At 35.4% G+C, this 17,823-nt stretch overlaps 1 protein-coding gene across 2 annotated transcripts in view; it reads left to right on the forward strand.

Moving 5' to 3' along the window:
• The window catches only part of CSMD3 (CUB and Sushi multiple domains 3), a 1,250,820-nt gene that overhangs the window by 774,101 nt on the left and 458,896 nt on the right, over positions 1 to 17,823 (forward strand). For both annotated transcript variants that reach the window (XM_056128239.1, XM_056128292.1), the window contains 2 exons: positions 4,867 to 5,055; positions 15,377 to 15,493. In XM_056128239.1, the coding sequence (XP_055984214.1) occupies positions 4,867 to 5,055; positions 15,377 to 15,493 (306 nt within the window). The remainder of the gene's footprint in view (positions 1 to 4,866; positions 5,056 to 15,376; positions 15,494 to 17,823) is intronic.

Raw genomic sequence — 17,823 nt, forward strand, 5'->3', positions numbered from 1 at the left:
ATTTTTAAATTTATGATAGTCTCTGTTCAATGTCTCTCTTCAGTAAATATGGTGAATTGACTCCCATCATGGAGTTATCATATTATCTATTTTTTGTTTTAACTCACTTTCATCTTTTAAACTGTAATGCTGTAAAACTATACTAACTTCCTTTTATTTAGAGCTTATTGGCAGAGAATTATATTTCCCAATCATTACTGTAAAATGCAGCAAGCATATTAATACACATAGGGAAAGGTAAGGTAAAGGTAAAGGCCCTCCCGTTGATCGTCGATTTGTTGTTACTGTGTCTGGCATATTGAATACTCTCGGTAGCTTGCCGGGCTCTCTGAGAGGGGCGGAGGAATCGAACTCGGGTTGGCCATGTTGGCTGTGTGCAAGGCAAATGCCCTACCACTGTGCTGTCTCTTTGAGATTTGATTTTCATGTTCTGGCTTTGTTTGTTCAGGGTCACACTCTGTGATGCTCAGGGCTTGCTTACTCCTGACTCTGACCTCAGGGATCACTCCTTATAGGGTGTGAATTTGAGATTTCCTTTCTTGTTTGCTTGTTTGTTTGTTTGTTGGGTCAGACTCAGCTGTTCTCAGGCTTGCTCCTGACTCTGCAGGTATGAATCGCTCTGAGCAGCTTTGGGGAGGGAGGGTATAAGTGCTGGAGATCTAGTCTAAGATAGCTGCATGCAAGGCAAGCGCCATGCCCACTGCACTATCTCTCCAGCCCTGAACCTTGAGATCTTTAGCAAGTACGTGTGAAAGCTGTCCCAGTAGAGCATCATTTGCCCTTGACTCCCCAGGATATTCCAGGGGGTACAGGTCAAAATTGCATAAATGTGTAACCACAGCATGAAACATAGGGGCCACCACAGGAACAGGGGATCAAAGGAAGGAAATTAGATTAGAAGCAACATAGTGGGAGAAGCCCAATAGTGGTTTTTTAATTTTTTTCTTACAACTATTTCAAAATTATGTCTACTGGCAATATTTGCATGCTACAAACTGAAACACGTTTTGTTTAATCTATTGCTATGCCATCTTCGATTCCACTTTCCCCACGCCATAGGGTCTTTATCATATAACAAACACAAAACTATTTTAAGAACAGAATGAAATCATACATTAAAAAGCCCCATTATAATGGATAATGTGTAATAATTGCTCCATCAATGATAGTTTTCATATGCTTTCATTAGAAATTAATCGTATGAATATTAAATGGGAAGTCAGATGTATGTCTTTATCATGAAGAAGAAATTACGTATAGCACTTTTTAAGAGTGATCAAGTTCTTTAAAATAGAATAAACAGCTAAGCAAAAAAGACATTTGAGGGATTTCTTTTTGTTTTTATCTATTCGTGGTGCTGGGAATTGAACACCTGGTCTCTCTCTTGCAAAGTAAGAATTGACCTGGCCCAAGACTTTGCTTTTCATTAAAATCCTATAAAATACAAAAACATAAACTGTGAGTGCCATTTATTTAAAGACAACATAAACTATAAAATTATTTGCTCCTTGATAAAATTTAAACAATTCTTAAATCTAAAACTTCTCTTTCAGTTTATTGCCTTCAATTATTATTAAAAATAATTATTCTCTAGGTCCATCAAGATCTCTCTTAAATTAATAAATTTACACTTCCTCTATGGGCTGGAGCGATAGCACAGTGGTAGGGTGTTTGCCTTGCGTGCGGCCAGCCAGCTGACCTGGGATCAATTCCTCCGCCCCTCTCGAAAAACCCGGCAAGCTATGAAGAGTATCTGGGGAACATAAAGTACAAAATAGGAGACTAACACTCAAGAGTGGCCGAGATTAGTACCAGGAATTTTGCTCCATGACTTGGAGGCCAGCCACACATGCTAGGGGAAAAGGGAGCTCAGATAGAGAAGGGAGCACCAAATAAAGGGTGTTGGGAGGATCCTCCCAGGATGGGAGAAGCATGCTGAAAGTAGACTATAGACCAAACATGATAGCCACTCAATGCCTCTCTTGAAAACCACAGCACCCAAAAGGAGAGAGAGAGAAAACAAAAGGGAATGCCCTGCCACAGAGGCAGGGTGGGATGGGGTGGGAGGGATACTGGGACCCGTGGTGGTGGAAAATGCGCACTGGTGGAGAGATTGGTACTTGATCATTGTATAACTGAAATCCAAGCACAAAAATTTGTAAGTCTACAACTGTACCTCATGGTGTTTCACTAATAATAATAATAATAATAATAATAATAATAAAAAGAGTATCTCCTCCATATGGCAAAGCCTGGCAAGCTGCCCGTGATGTATTCAATATGCCAAACACAGTAACAAGTCTCACAATGGAGACATTTTTTATATAGTCTTGGTATCTCATATTTTAAGGTGATAACTTTGACCTTAGTATCATTGGCATTAGTGCAAAATATTGAAATAACATGAATTAGACGTTTAGTTACCCAAAATGGTACTAGAGAGGAAAGATTCTGATGGAGCAGATTTTCTGGTTTGTCTTGTCTAAAGCAAATTGGATCATTGAATCGCCACCTTCTACTTTGTCTACTGGGTGCCAGTCACAGACGTCTACACAAGGAGACGAACAAACACACATACTGTTCAAGCTTTAGGGTACTTGGGTAGACAGTGAGCATGCAGGGTATCTACTTATTTGATAGAATGTTGTTCACCTACACTGCTCTCAAGATGTGAGTTATTATTTAAGTTGCCAAAGATATTAAGAACAGTGAGTAGCACTGTAGCACTGTCCTCCCATTGTTAATAGATTTGCTCGAGTGGGCTTTCCAGGCTCTCTGAGAGGGCCATAAGAATCAAAGCCAGGTTGACAGCGTGCAAGGCAAATGCCCTACCCGCTGATCCAGCCCTAAGAACAATGAATAAAAGGTAAAGGTAAAGGCCCTCCCCTTGATCGTCGATTTACTCGAGCGGGCCCAGTAACGTCTCCATTGGAGACTTTGTTGTTACTGTGTTTGGCATATCGAATACTCTCGGTAGCTTGCCGGGCTCTCCGAGAGGGGCGGAGGAATCGAACTCGGGTCGGCCACGTTGGCCGCTTGTAAGGCGAACGCCCTACCGCTGTGCTATCACTCTAGCCCAAGAACAATGAATAAGCACATTAAAATTTGGTGGGTATTGTAGCTGGAGCAATAGCACAGCGTTTGTCTTGCAAGCGGCCAACTTGTCCGAGCCAAGTTCGATTCCTCCTCCCCTCTTTGAGAGCCTGGCAAGCTACTGAGAGTATCTCGCCCGCAGAGCAAACCCTGGCAAGCTACCGGTGATGTAGGTGATGTATTCGATATGCCAAACACAGTAACAATTGCCACAATGGAGGCGTTACTGGGCCTGCTCGAGCAAAATCGCTGAATAACGGGAGGACAGTGACAATGACCAATTGTAACAGCAGAGACTGGGATATGTCACATAGCTAACCAACAGGCATCTTTCAGGATAAGATCATGACAGTTTACTATCTTATTTTTGCCCATTTGCCATCTATAGCAAGAAGAGCCTAAAATATTTTTACTCTATTATTTCCTGGGTACATTTTTACTGCCCATTTGTATTCTAAGACCCAAACTTTTTTTTGTCCTGGAGACTACCCTGACCTGGGGGACAATTTCCCACATTGTCTTGCAAATGTGAAGTGAAAGAGGCTTAGGCTAGGTAAAATAAAGTAATAACTGACACTGCACCTTTCTGTGGAGCGAGATTTCACACCTATTTTGTGTCAGAAAAACAGTGAACTATATATAAAAACTGAAGATTCCAAAGTCTTGAGTGTTTCAAAGAAAACTGGCAATACAGAGAATAATAATATTGCAGGCAAATGTATTTTTTCTGAAGATTATTTTGATTTTATACATTCGTTTCTCATTAAAAACAGCAGTCATTTTCAGAAATGGATATGTGTGATAAGTACAGTTAGTCTAGGATTAACTTCTTTAATATTGAACTTCTAATTTTTTTCATGTGTTATTCAGCTTGATTTTTAAATTGGGATGTTAAGCCAGATCAGTAATTTCTCTTGTTTAATGTGGTGACACAATGCATAAACTTTGAAAATGGTCATTTGTGTATTTCGAATATGAAAGTGATCGTCAATCCTTGAATCTCCCCTTTATAAATAATAATAATTATTTTACTTTCTGCCATTGTTTCTTATCGAGGGCATTTTTGCACCCTGTAAACACTTGGTAACATCTGGAATAATTTTAATCATCATAGTGGGAGGTGTGTTAATAGCATCCATCAGGCAGAGTTGCTGGCAAACAAATTACAAAGCAAGGATAACCTCACAACAACAAAAAAAAATAATGCAACTGTCAAATTAAGAATGCAAAGATGTAAGTGCTGCCATTGTAGAATCTCAGAGAGACTTTCTAAATTTCATGGGAAATTATGTTAATATGATATAACAATACATTACAGTAACTGCAAACCCCAAATGCAACCATCAAATCAGTTGCATTGCTTTATTCAGTAAACTAGGCAAGTTCATGCTAAAATTTGAGGCAAAGTGCCTCAAGTCTGCAATTTCTACATTTCCCATCAAATGCATAAATATCATTTAAAAGATGATTAATGTTTCAAAAACAAATTATAAATATTTACAGAAATATGACATGTACATTTTAATAATTACATATTTTAATAAAATTCTTAAATGGCCAAATTACCTGAATTTAATCCTTGTTGATAGGAAATGTAAAAATGTTTTTAAGTAGGCTTTTGCTTAATGGTTTTCTATTTTTTAATAAAATTATCCAACATTAATTTATTTGAGAAAATCATTCACTATTGCTTGAAGAAATGTAATTTAATTCATTTCAATAAATTTAATTCTGAACACTCTTACTCTTTATAATACTCTTGTAATAACCTAGGTGTTACAGTGAATACTTATTCTTGCTTGGACCCTGGGATACCAGTACATGGACGTCGCTATGGGCACGATTTCTCTATTGGATCCACTGTTTCATTTAGCTGTGACCCTGGATACAGGCTGAGCCATGAAGAGCCTCTTCTGTGTGAAAAAAACCACTGGTGGAGTCACCCACTCCCAACTTGTGATGGTAAGGATTCTGTCAGTGTGCAAAATTGACTGATCTGTAAGCCAAAAGGAAATCAGTGTATTCTTCATATAATATATGGGTTAATGATGAGTTAACAATGCTGTTTTTAAACTTCTTAAAATATTTGTTTTAAATGTTGACAGTTTGTATAAAAACCGTTGATTAGTAAAGGTAAAGAAACCAACCAAACTTACTTCATGGCAAAAAATGATTTAATATATATATGAAATTTGATCATTTTAATAGCATATAATATACTTAGGTTCTTGTAATAAAATAGCACTGAAGGGGGCCAGAGAGGTAGCATTGTGTTTAGGGGACTTGCCTTTTATACAGGCAACCCAGCCTGCCAGGAATGATCTCTGAGTGTGGTGCAAGTAACCCCTGAGCATTGCTGTATGTGACCTTAAAAATAAAAAAAAAAAAAGAAAAGAAAAGGAAAGGAAAGGAAATAAAGGGAGGGAGGGAGGGAGAGAGAGAGGGAGGGAGGGAAGAATGAGAGAAGGAGGAAGGGAGAGAGAAGAAAAGAAGGAAGGAAGAGTGGGATAGAACAAGAGAAGAAACGAGAAAAAAAGAAAGTATGGTTGTGAGGGTTTTCATGCAATGCTTAAGTAGGAGGACTGTCTTTGTAATACTCTCTGAGCAGGATAGAGGTTTAGTGATTGATCTGGTGGTGCAATGTGTGATGTTGTGAGGGCCCAGAAGTGCTGGGTACCACAGGGGTATAAAAGATGGTGCTGAAGACTAAATTGGTCCTTAAATAAGAGCCCAGTGTTTTAGCGATTCCCCTGACATAGTCGCATCACTTTAACCCCTCATTGTCATTTGTCCTGTTTGGTATACAAATTTCACCCTGAGCATAGCTGAATAACTACCGAATATTATTAACCCTGATATAAAATACATTTTTAGGAAAGAGCTCCTTAGGATTTTATTAATTTGAACTTTATTATTACAAATAAAACAATAACTTGACATAACCTAATCTCCAGCCTTAAGTTTTTTCCTGGAAGTTACTAATCTAAATTCTCCACAGTAAAGACAAAAGTGAGTACACAGCCCCACCTAAACAATCTGGGTCCAAGAATATAACCCTGTTTCCTTAGATTGACATAAGCTAAGGACACAATATACTCTTACATTTTAATAATTACATATTTTTAGTAATTCACAACCCACAACTAATTAATCCACAAAGCAAAGTAAATGGGAGGTATTATTAGTATTATAACTAATAAAATTGTGTTATATATATATAACATATATATATATACAATATATATATATATATACAATCACACATTTTCTCTTCAAAATTACTCATGAGGTTAATGCTATTACAATCATTATTTACAAATGAACAATTAGAAAAAGATCAAATAAAAACCTTGTTCTTTGTCACTTACTATTTATTTACCATGTTCGAATTCAAACTTAGGCAGTGTAAATCCTTATCCTACAAGTATAATTATCTGTATCCAAAGTATAGTTATAGATTAGCAATTCTTTCTTTATTGGTAGCATTGTTAGCACAGCGGTAGGGCATCTGCCTTACAAGCGGCCAACATGGCAGACCCAAGTTCGATTCCTCCACCCCTCTGGGAGAGCCTGGCAAGCTACCGAGAGTATCTTGCCCGCATGTCAGAGCCTGGCAAGCTAGCCGTGACGTGTTCGATATGCCAAACATAGTAACAAGTCTCATGATGGAGACGTTACTGGGCCCACTTGAGCAAATCGATGAACAATGGGAGGACCGTGCTTAGACCGTGCTTAGAATAAAATATACATACAAGCATTTAGTTTATGGATTTTCCATACTACCTGGACCATGAGACTAACAAGCCAAAGATTAATCTTTCTTGCTATGAATAATACCATATTGAGTGATTTGAATTCAGTTCTATTTTATATTTGCTTAAGTTACTTAAGGTATTTCCTTAACTCACTGTGTTGAACTATTGATGAAGCCTGAAAAATTTTAATAGACCAGAAAGTGGTTCATTCATATTCTTCCCCATTTAGTGCATTTGAAACTTTATTTTTCACTATGCATTGCATGAAGGTGTCTCTCTTTCCCCTGTTGAATCTACACATTTCCCACAGGTCATCCACATTTAAAAAAATTAAGGCTAGGTGCATCCCTACCTTATAGCTTATAGTTCTTATATTCTATGAACAATAAAATTCAAAAATGATGGGGGACCTATTGACCACAATTGATTTGGGCTCTCACTTGCCTTTCAAATCTTTCAATATTTCCTGTCTCATCTATGCTTCTACAATCAAGCTACACAGGTCTTCTGGTCACCATTAAAATAGAACTCTTTCCTCAGTCTTCCCCATCCATGTGTTTAACCCTTTCTCTTCTTTAAAGCGCCTTTATATAGTCATATGACTCACTTAGGTATTTTACTCATTTTTTCCTTATGAGTTAACTCATTCTATCTGCCTTCAGAAGAGTATATGTCATAGTGCTTATGTATTTTTTTCATGGTATTTAGCATTCATAGTATCTTTATGTAGTTGACTTTTTACCAGACAGTCTAAGGTAAAGGTAAAGGCCCTCCTGTTGTTCATCGATTTGCTCGAGCGGGCCCAGTAACGTCTCCACTGGAGACTTTGTTGTTACTGTGTTTGGCATATCGAATAGGTCACGGGGAGCTTGCCAGGCTCTGCCGAGCGGGCAAGATACTCTCGGTAGCTTGCCGGGCTCTCCAAGAGGGGCGGAGGAATCGAACTTGGGTCGGCCATGTTGGCTGCGTGCAAGGCAAACGCCCTACCGCTGTGCTATCGCTAAATCTTTGTTGATAAAATGAACCACTAAAAATTCAACCTATTTGTGATATAACCGATCCTACTTTCATGGTTTAAGTTCTTTCTTTCGAGTAGAATTTTCTTGTCCTTTGCTCAACTATGTTTACTGAAATTTGAATCAATGCTAAAATGTCGTTAATTTGATTATGTTTTCCCTGAATAAGTTACCCAGGAAAATATCAACTTTTTTAATGCATTTTGAGATTTTCTATATATTGTAGCATTTTCCGTTCTTATAAGCACCTATTGATTTACTAAATCAATATTTGTTAATAATTGTGTACACTCACTAATGAAAGATTGTTGAGCATGAACAAACACAGTCTATGTTCCCCTTGAGTTAGTTGCTTAAATAATTTTAAATAATTTGTACTTGTTTTATTACTCCCCTTGTTATATTCTTGAGGTCTAGAATTATATGTTCTATTCCTTTGACATCTATTTCTAAAATAACATCTCCCAGTGCATGAGAGATTAAAGTTTAACAAAAAATTAAAAATAGAAAGCTTTCTACTATACAGTTTGATCAGACCTACTCTTGAGCATCCTCTCCAGTATTTATGTGAAGAATTGAGTTTTGAGTGACTGGAATATTAGGAGGAATAATATAGTTGTAGGCAAACAAATGTCAAGACTGTCATGAATGTCAAATTCCACAACCAAATGAGGTTGTAAATCATGTACGGAAGATTTAAGATTCTCATGAGCACAAGGGGTAAAGTTGAGGTCAGATGTCTGATATGATAAGAATTTCAGGACAATTTTATAATATTTTTCTTATATTTTATAATTAAGTATAAGAGTCCAGAATCCTTAATGACTTAAGGCAAGTCTAATTTGATCATTTATCATCCTAACAGTACCATAAAATTCTTCCCTTTATTTCTTTTTGGAAACAATACAACCATCTTCTTTGGAGAAAACTTTAGATGATATAAAGTTATTAGTTTAGGATTAGCAAAGTCATTAGAGACAGAACCCAAAATTAAACCCAATGCACTTAAAATTTATTAATAACAAAGTATTAAAAGATCATTTTATGTTGGTGAAATTACTAGAAGAGTATATGAACTAATGGTTATGAGACAAAGGTTCTAAGCAAGTGTGCAGAAGCAATATTTCAAACATAAACTATCTCAGATAAGGGTCTATAGTTTAAAGTAGGGAAACTTAGAAACTTTTTTAAAGATGCAAAAAAATTGTAAGATATAAAATTAAAAAAACAAATTTTCTATCAAAAAAGTGTGATTTGGGAAAACTACCTTTTTTGATGTTTTAATGCATTCTTGAAAACGTTTTTGATATATTCTGATTGGAAGTTTGTTCTAGTAATAAATATGTCAGCTCTCATCCGGCATGTAGTACTCTATGATAACAGAGAAAAGGTGGTTTTATAGGTCTGCATGCAGATTATAGCATCTGAGGAGGCTCTGCTATTTTACATGTCCAATTGCTGCTTATCCTGTGCCAAAGTAGTAAAGACACATGTCAGATGGAAAGAGAGAAATACACTAATCAGGATTATTGTATATTTGCTAATTGTTATCAGCTCATATTTAGGCTATGTCCTGACTTGGTAGAGCCCTAATATTTGTCCCTTTAGATGCTTTTCTTTGCCAGATAAGTGGATTGTCACATGTATTTCAGTTCTCTCTTTTCTGTATTGTTTCAAAAATTTACTTGATATACTACCTATCTCTCAGCTCTCTTAAGAACATATACCCCAAAAATGACTATTACAAAGGTAACAGTCATAACCTTTGACTGTATGGCATATGGCATCAATTTGTATGGTTGTAGAAACACTGTCCTCCCGTTGTTCATCAATTTGCTCCAGCGGGCCCAGTAACGTCTCCATATTTTTTTAAGACTTGTTATTACTGTGTTTGGCATATTGAATACATCACGGTAGCTTGCCAAGCATTGCCGTGCGGGCAAGATACTCTCGGTACCATGTTGGGCTCTACGAGAGAGGGACAGAGGAATCGAACCCAGCTCGACTGGGCTGGCTGAGCACAAGGCAAATGCCCTACCACTATGCTGTTCCCTCAGAAGAGTTGATAAAAGTTGATATACAGGATTAAACAGAAGATTTTTACATCTCTTAAGACACTTGTTCTAATAATATTTATGTAAGAATGTCCTTATATTCTCTTGAGCTGATTTAATTCTAAACATTATTTCTGACTGATTTATTTTTATAGAAATATTCTTAATTTTCTTTCTCTACCATTGTCTCTTTGTAATAAATTTGTGTTTTAGTTTTTATATACAAGTTAAAAAAGTATTAACACTCCACATTTAAATACCTAGGTCTTAGGTTCTTATTATTTTGAATCTCTCTTGAATGATTCCCATAGGTCTTTTGATTTCCTCTTACACTTTCCTAATATTCCAATAATAAACATTTTCTAAAAATAAAGATCAGGCCGAGATAATATTCAGTAATATTAATATGACCAAACTATAAATAAATTCAACTAAAAAGTGTTTCTATTTAACATTAGCATCTATCATATTACATGGTATCAATGTACATGTAATTAATCACTTGTGATTGTTTAAAATGACTGGCAATATAAAATAAATACAATTCAAAAGCTCTGTAGTATACAGTAGTATCTCATAGACATATGAAGGAGTTTGTTACTGAAAATACTGCAATCGATGCTTACAAAAAAACAAAACTTAATCACACACAATGCTATTGGGAATTCAAATGTTATTGATGGGAATCCAAAAGTTATTGATAAATTAATGATAAAAAATAAAGGCAAGGATGCTACCTTAAGAGATTCAAAATAATAAGAACCTTTAGATTTTATGTCCTTACAAGAAAGTGATTTGAAGTTGAAAGGATTAAATGAATTCCAGAGCAAATAAATTGTAGTTAGGCATTTTAGATAAATTATTTAGTTGGAGTTCTACAAATAAAAATACAAGCAAAAGTCTTCAAAGCTTAAAATTATATTTTTTCAGTGGGGGTAAGAGCAGCTCATTTTAATTGTTAACTTATGATTACACACTTTTGAACTTGACTGTTTTAATCCTTTCAAACTTGTTTCATCATGTGTAAACTGTGAACAATTAGTGTTTCAGAGGGTGGTTGTGTTTTAGAGGGAATTAATTCAATTAATGCAAATACAAGTCTTCACAGTAATGCCATTGTATTGTAAGTTCAATATGAGTGATTGGTCATGAGTTTGCTAAGAATTAGTTAATAGTTTCACTGTTTTTGTTTTGTTTGTTTTTGTTTTTTGATTTTTGGTTCATACCTGGCAATGCACAGGGGTTACTCCTGGCTCTGCACTCGGGAATTACTCCTGGTGGTGCTCAGGGGACCATATGGGATGCCGGGAATTGAACCAGGGTTAGCTGCGTGCAAGGCAAACGCCCTACCCGCTGTGCTGTAGCTCCAGCCCCTGTATTTATTTTTTAAATGAATTCAAGTAGTATTGAAGGGCTGGAGAAATAGGACAGGGCAGGCAAGTGCCTTGCCTGTGGTTTATCAAGGTTCATTCCTCGGAGCTCTTTCATGAGTGATCTCTGAGCTCAGAACCAGGTGTAAGCTCTGAGGACATCTGGTTACAGCTCACAAAACAAATTTAAAATAATAATAATAAAGTAGTTTACATGTACTTGTATTTCATCTTTTAAGAATAGGTATTAAATTAAACTTTTTTTCCCATTTTTATTATGAAATTTTGTCTCTAAATTAACACCTTCAACCTCTTGGTTCAGTAAATAATTACTGTGAAACAAAAGAAACCTCCTAAACTCCTCTGTGTCGTGGAACCACATGCTGTTCTCTGATATTTTGTTGTGCGCGTCTAGATTTTCCAGGTCCTTTTCCTCCAACTGTAAGAATTAAAATCATGAGGCTAGAGATAAAATCATGAATTTTTAAAAGATTTTATTTCAGAAAAGAGAAAAGAAGGGTAAACCAGGCAGGCATGCTCCCAGATTATGGCAAGGGTCTCCTTAAATAGGATTCCTCTAGAGAAAGGCAAACACTTTTTCAACATTCTATAACTTTTTAATAAGGGGTGTATGCGGAAAAAAACTGAAATTAGAGAAGGGGACTTTTAAACCAGGGGTTAGCATGATGAGATGATTATCTCCTGGTGTTCTTTCAACTGGGTTATTCAGTCATCTAGATTATAAAACAGAGTAGTTTAATCATCTAGGTTACTTGGCAACACCTAGCTCTACTCTTGTGACATTCCATATCAATAATTCCTTTCTTAGGACCATATTTGTATTATTTCTATTCCTATTCCACTTTTGTCCGTATCAATCTGATCATAATAAAAATAACGTTAATTTTTATAATTGTTATATAACTTGTTGATCATTTCTCCTCAAAAGCTTAATGTTATACTATGCCCTTCTAACTTCTCAACAAAGATGTGGTAGGTGCAATTTTAAAATGAGCAAAACAGAACTTCTAAAGTAAAGAAACAAGATATTAGACATTTTGTCTCTCCCAGGTATTGCCCAATTGTATGAAATGCAATCATTTCAAACAGCTTAGGTTTTAGGCCAGTAGGACATTTTTACCAATTTCATTCCTCTCAATAAATCAATATCATTTATTAATCTGATTATCAATGTAAAGAATTAAGTAAAACTTAAATATGAAGAATAAAGATATATGCTACAGTATATCTAAATAAATAATAATTGCCAAAAAGTTAATTTAATTTAATTTATTTTAATTACAAGGAAAGTAAAAGAGGTGAAACTGTAGTTGTACCATGACTACTTGAACTCTAAGGATGTGGAGATGATCTCTGAACCTGGGCAATGGATGCTCAAAGGTCAAAGGTTGCAAACACAGCATGACCTCGACAAAACCACCCACTTGGAAATTAGACTCCTAGTCATATGACCAAGTTTATTAGGAGAGGCAATGCTTAAGTGGAGGTTGAAGGATGTGCCTATGTGCCGTAACCAACAGGGTTAGCGGAGGGAAGAAGGGGGTTGTTATGACTCGGAAGTAGATGCTGGAGCTGTCCTTGAGGGTTTAAAGCAGAGGCAAGGTTGAAGTATTGCTGACACCCAAGGGTGTCTGCTTCCCGTATCCCAAGCCCTCAGTCACCTGCTATAGCAAGGCCAATTAATCTGGGTTATTCTCTGAAAATGTCAGGTTTTCCTAGCCACGGTCTGAAATCCAGAGAAGTCTACATCTAGGCTGTTTCACTGGACCCAGTGACCTGTAGTGATCAAGAGGTTGTGCCAGGGAGAGCCCCTGCATGAGGTAGCATCACCATTATCAAGAAGATACATTGGAAATATTAGTGGAAGCCTATAATACTTTTTAAAGATTGTAAGTGAAATTGGGAGATTCTGCCTTTAAGAAACTACCAGAGAAGAGCTGAACTGCTTGGAAACTGAGTCAGAAGTTTAAGAAACTTCTCTGAATGGTTCTGTTGAGTTTTCCTCAAGCAAATTTTGATGCTTGATCTTTTGCTTCAAATACCACAAAAAAATCAAATCCTTTAGATCTCTGTAAATTTATAATGTGGTATGCTCGCATAAACGACAGTACCACATTTTCCCACATTTCAGTCCAGCTGTGATTAACAGTTGGGGAAAGTAATCCCTGTGATAAATAACATAAAGCATCACCTATTTGAGGATTCTTACTAAGAAGGTCAATAACGTTTAAGTTGCATTAAAAATAGTATTTATTAGGTTATATGAGCAGGTTCCTGGAAAATTAAATAATGACTCTTATTGTAATGGATATTGTCTTGATAATAGGATTTGAAACTTGGATTTATCTTGATATCAGGACAGCAACCTTACAATACAATTCCAAGAAAGGTACCAGAAAAGTCCTTTCTTTACTCCTGGGTAGAGTAAAAGGATAAAAAGGATTTAGAGCTTTTGGGTTTTATTTAACTTCATAAATCCAACTCTACACACTTAGAGGTACTTCAGGCTTTTTAATCTCAGTGTAGAACAACAGTCATATTGACTCAATTTTTCTCTCAGCATTGCTGTTTGGAAGAGATCATGAAAGAGATTAATTTCCAAACTCCTTTCCGTCATGCCTTTTTCTTTCTTCCCGTTCTCCCTTCCAGCCTTGATGCCCGAGGGAAGTTGAGCAAGGTTCAGAACAGACAAGTTGCATGTTACATTCATAGTCCTTACAGTGCTTCCTCATGCCTAAGTGCTTTGGCCTTGCCAACTAGAATTCAATAAGGGAGCCCAAACACCTTCTCTATTTCTAGTAGGATATGCATTCCTAGCAGGTTATATCTTTGTCACCTTCATTTGGAGGACTGATAAGATCACCTGGCCAACCATTAACAATGATGATAGTGAAAGTACCAAAGGCATTCTAAATAGATTTGTTCGTGAACATATATTAAATCAGATTTTAATTTCATTGATCATATTTAATAAATGAGATATGCCTTTATTATCTTGGAACTTATTACAAAAATTATGTATCGTCTTATTGTGCTGAGTGAAGTTAGTCAGAAGGGAAAGACAGATATAGAATGAGCATTCTCGTAAACGAGATATAAAGGATCATAGTGAGGGGGTGCCATAATGACCAAAGTCACAAACATATGACCTCCTCTACAGTACAGAGCTCATTGTGATTGAGTAACTTGGAACTAGGGGTGGGAAGTTGGTGAATGGGAAATTGAGGTGTGGGGGCTTTGCTAAGTGGGAATCGTGGAGGAAACATACATTTATGGGGGTGATGTTGGAATGCTGAATATTTGGAACCCTCCATTGTCAGCACTGCAAAGTTGTAATATACATTGACTTTTTAAAATCAATATTCTCAAAAATGCTTTTAGGGATCAAGAAATGAGATGTGTTTGAGTTCTGTCACATGGCTCCTCAGCAGTGCTTTGGAAAGCCTTGAATGAACTGTGTGGTCTCTGGCACCACATTCTCAATGAAAAGATGGCCGAGTTGACTAAGAACCAATGGTGGGCCCCCAGGGCTCATTAGAATGCTTGGATGCAGCCCCCACAACAGATACCTTTTAGTTTATCATACTTCCCAGAAAAGTGCAAACATGTCCAACTTCACAGCTTGCTGCCCTGTTTTAAATAGATATCTGTGATGAATATCACCCATGCCTTTAGGAGTGCATTCAAATATTTTTATATAATTAACAATTCATTTTCTTAAAGTTTAATAAGAGAGTCTACTAAACAGATAATTACTGAAGTTTAATTTGCAACCAATTTATTCAAATGCTGTTATAATTAAACATGTTATGTGTACACTTCATTCAGATATAGCAAGGAGAGCTGCATTCTCCTGGGGCAAATATTAATTCTCAGAGGCTGTTAGATATCCTATTGCTGCAGCAGGATGGAATGATTTCCTAGTAATAGAAGAGGGATTTTACACTCTCTTGAAACAGCTTACGCAAAGAAAATCAATTCATTCAATTTCTAGCAAGGAGATATTTGCTAAGCCTTTGGCTCTCCAACTGTGACTGACCATATGATGCATTGTTTTTTGTTTTCAGCATTATGCGGAGGAGATGTTAGAGGGCCTAGTGGAACAATCTTATCACCTGGTTACCCAGAACTTTATCCAAATTCCCTGAATTGTACATGGACTGTTGATGTAACTCATGGAAAAGGTAATTTGCCACTTGCAATGACAATGGGGCTATCCTCTGAATTTTCATTGCTTCTATTTTTATTTCATTGTCATTTCCAATATCATTTGCATGAACAAAACCAGATCAGCACTAAAATACACTAAAACAAAATTCAATTTGAGTAACTGATGCAACGGATTATGCTTTTCCTCTGTATTTAAGTATATTCATTATTTCTACAAGACTGGTGATGTGAGTTTTTTTCTCTTCTGCTGCATTAAACTAATATTATCTATAATTTTTATAGTAACATACCAATGAACAGGTTTATCTATAGCATACTGTAAAAAAGATTTATTTTCAGTTGTTTAAAAGTGAACTTGAAGGTGCTCTAAGGCACATAGTACATGTTTAAATTGATTAAATTTCTTTTTAAAATGTTTATAATTACTTAATGTTTTTTATTAAAATGTGTATATATTTAGAAATATTTGCACCCAAAGTTTTCTAATACAGGTTGTCAGTATATCTCACATAATCGAACATGACTAAATAATTTTACTGTATCTATAGTAAACATGAATAAGTATCTTTTGAATAAATAAATTGAAATCCATGTGGTATCCACTATGTTTCATTCTTCAATAAAAACAAATGTTATTTAGCAATTTAGTGATTAAGGAAATTGCAGTAGGAAAATGTTCACTCTAATAGACCAGAATAAAGATATTTTAAACTTATTTTGTTAGTTAATAAATGTTAACCATTAAGAAATAATTTTTTCAGGCGCTCAGGTTTTTTCCAGATTCTGCTATTGTAAAGAGTGCTGCAATGAGGGGTGGGAGGGATACTGGGATCTGTGGTGGTGGGAAATGGGCACTGGTGGAGGGATGGGTATTTGATCATTGTATAATTGAAACCCAAGCACAATATTTGTAAGTCTACAACTGTACCTCATGGTGTCTCACTAATAAAAATTTTTTAAAAATCCCTTTAAAAAAAAGAAATGTTTTTTTAATTTTAAAATTGCTTTGAAGAAGTAATGTTTCTTTTAGTTATGTTGCTATATTTTAATTAAGTTTTGCTATTAGGTGCTTAATTATTTTTAACATTGAACATGTTAACCTGTAAACTTTGTTAAAAATGGGCTGTGACTAATTTTTTTAGAAAGTTTGTGTTTAATAATTCTCAATTCATTGTGGTTTCATAAATGGGGTTTTCCCCTATTGATAAAGGATTTTTTTATTTATAATCATTTTATTGAAGGTAAGGATTTTGCAAGGATTACTATTATAATGGAATTAAGTGTTGTTGAGAAAGATAATGCTAACGTGAATATCCTGGTATTCAACAGCAGGAATGAGGTAGAAGTCTGTTTAAGTTGTGTTATTCTGTTATTTATATACAAAACTCTTTAGAGACGTTAACCAAAGCATCCTATTACTCTGATATACAGTAGATTAATGAAGTTTAAAATAAGCTTACTTTTATTATACCAGAAAATGCAATGCTACATACTGCTTGCTAGGTAAATAGAGATTTAATTAACACTTAAGCTTTGCATCTTCATAGGTTGTAAGTGTTAATTAAATCTGTATTTACATGGCAAGGAATGAAGACTAATATGTCTTTCTTTCAAAGGCCAACAATGGTAAGTAGAAATCCCACTATTCTAATGTATAACCAAAGTTGTATGAAGGAAAATCTAAAAAATGGGAGGTTACTTGTTTAAATGTTGTGCAATTCAACTTGTTTTAAAACTATCAGATATTTTTAATCCATATTTACACCTTGGAGTTCGACCTCACAGACCAGCTACAAACATCCTAATCCTTGCTTCAACCTAGTGTTCCAAATATATCGAGTCATTATTATATGATCCCTGAAATATTCATGTTCATTACTTCTAAGCCTTTGATACTAATCTTTTATTCCTGGACTAAACTCTTTCATTTACTCAATTTTCTATGGTTAATTAATTTTCACTGGCATCAACAATTCAATAATGTTTCTCTAGATATGGTGCTTAAGTATATCAGTATTCTTTTAAAAATGAATTTATTCTTGAATGAGACACATAACATTAAACACTTAAATAATTTGCATTTAGTTGGGGTACCATTGCTTTCATTAATATTCTTTGTATTATTAGTAGTGCAGATTTAAGTATCTTAATATTTAAGAAATAAAGAAACTTCCAATACACCTTCAGTAATCTTTTCACAACTTAACACTGTATCAGGATGTTGGAACATATAAATTGTTAAACAATTTTAAATTCAGTTAACTACAGTATAATGCAGCTTACATTATCCTTGTTTACTGCAACACCAGAGAGTTTCCCAAAACACATAACAGAAATCAAGGTG

This window comes from Sorex fumeus, unplaced genomic scaffold (genome assembly GCF_029834395.1).
Source record: "Sorex fumeus unplaced genomic scaffold, SorFum_2.1 ptg000002l, whole genome shotgun sequence".
Taxonomy (NCBI): domain Eukaryota; kingdom Metazoa; phylum Chordata; class Mammalia; order Eulipotyphla; family Soricidae; genus Sorex; species Sorex fumeus.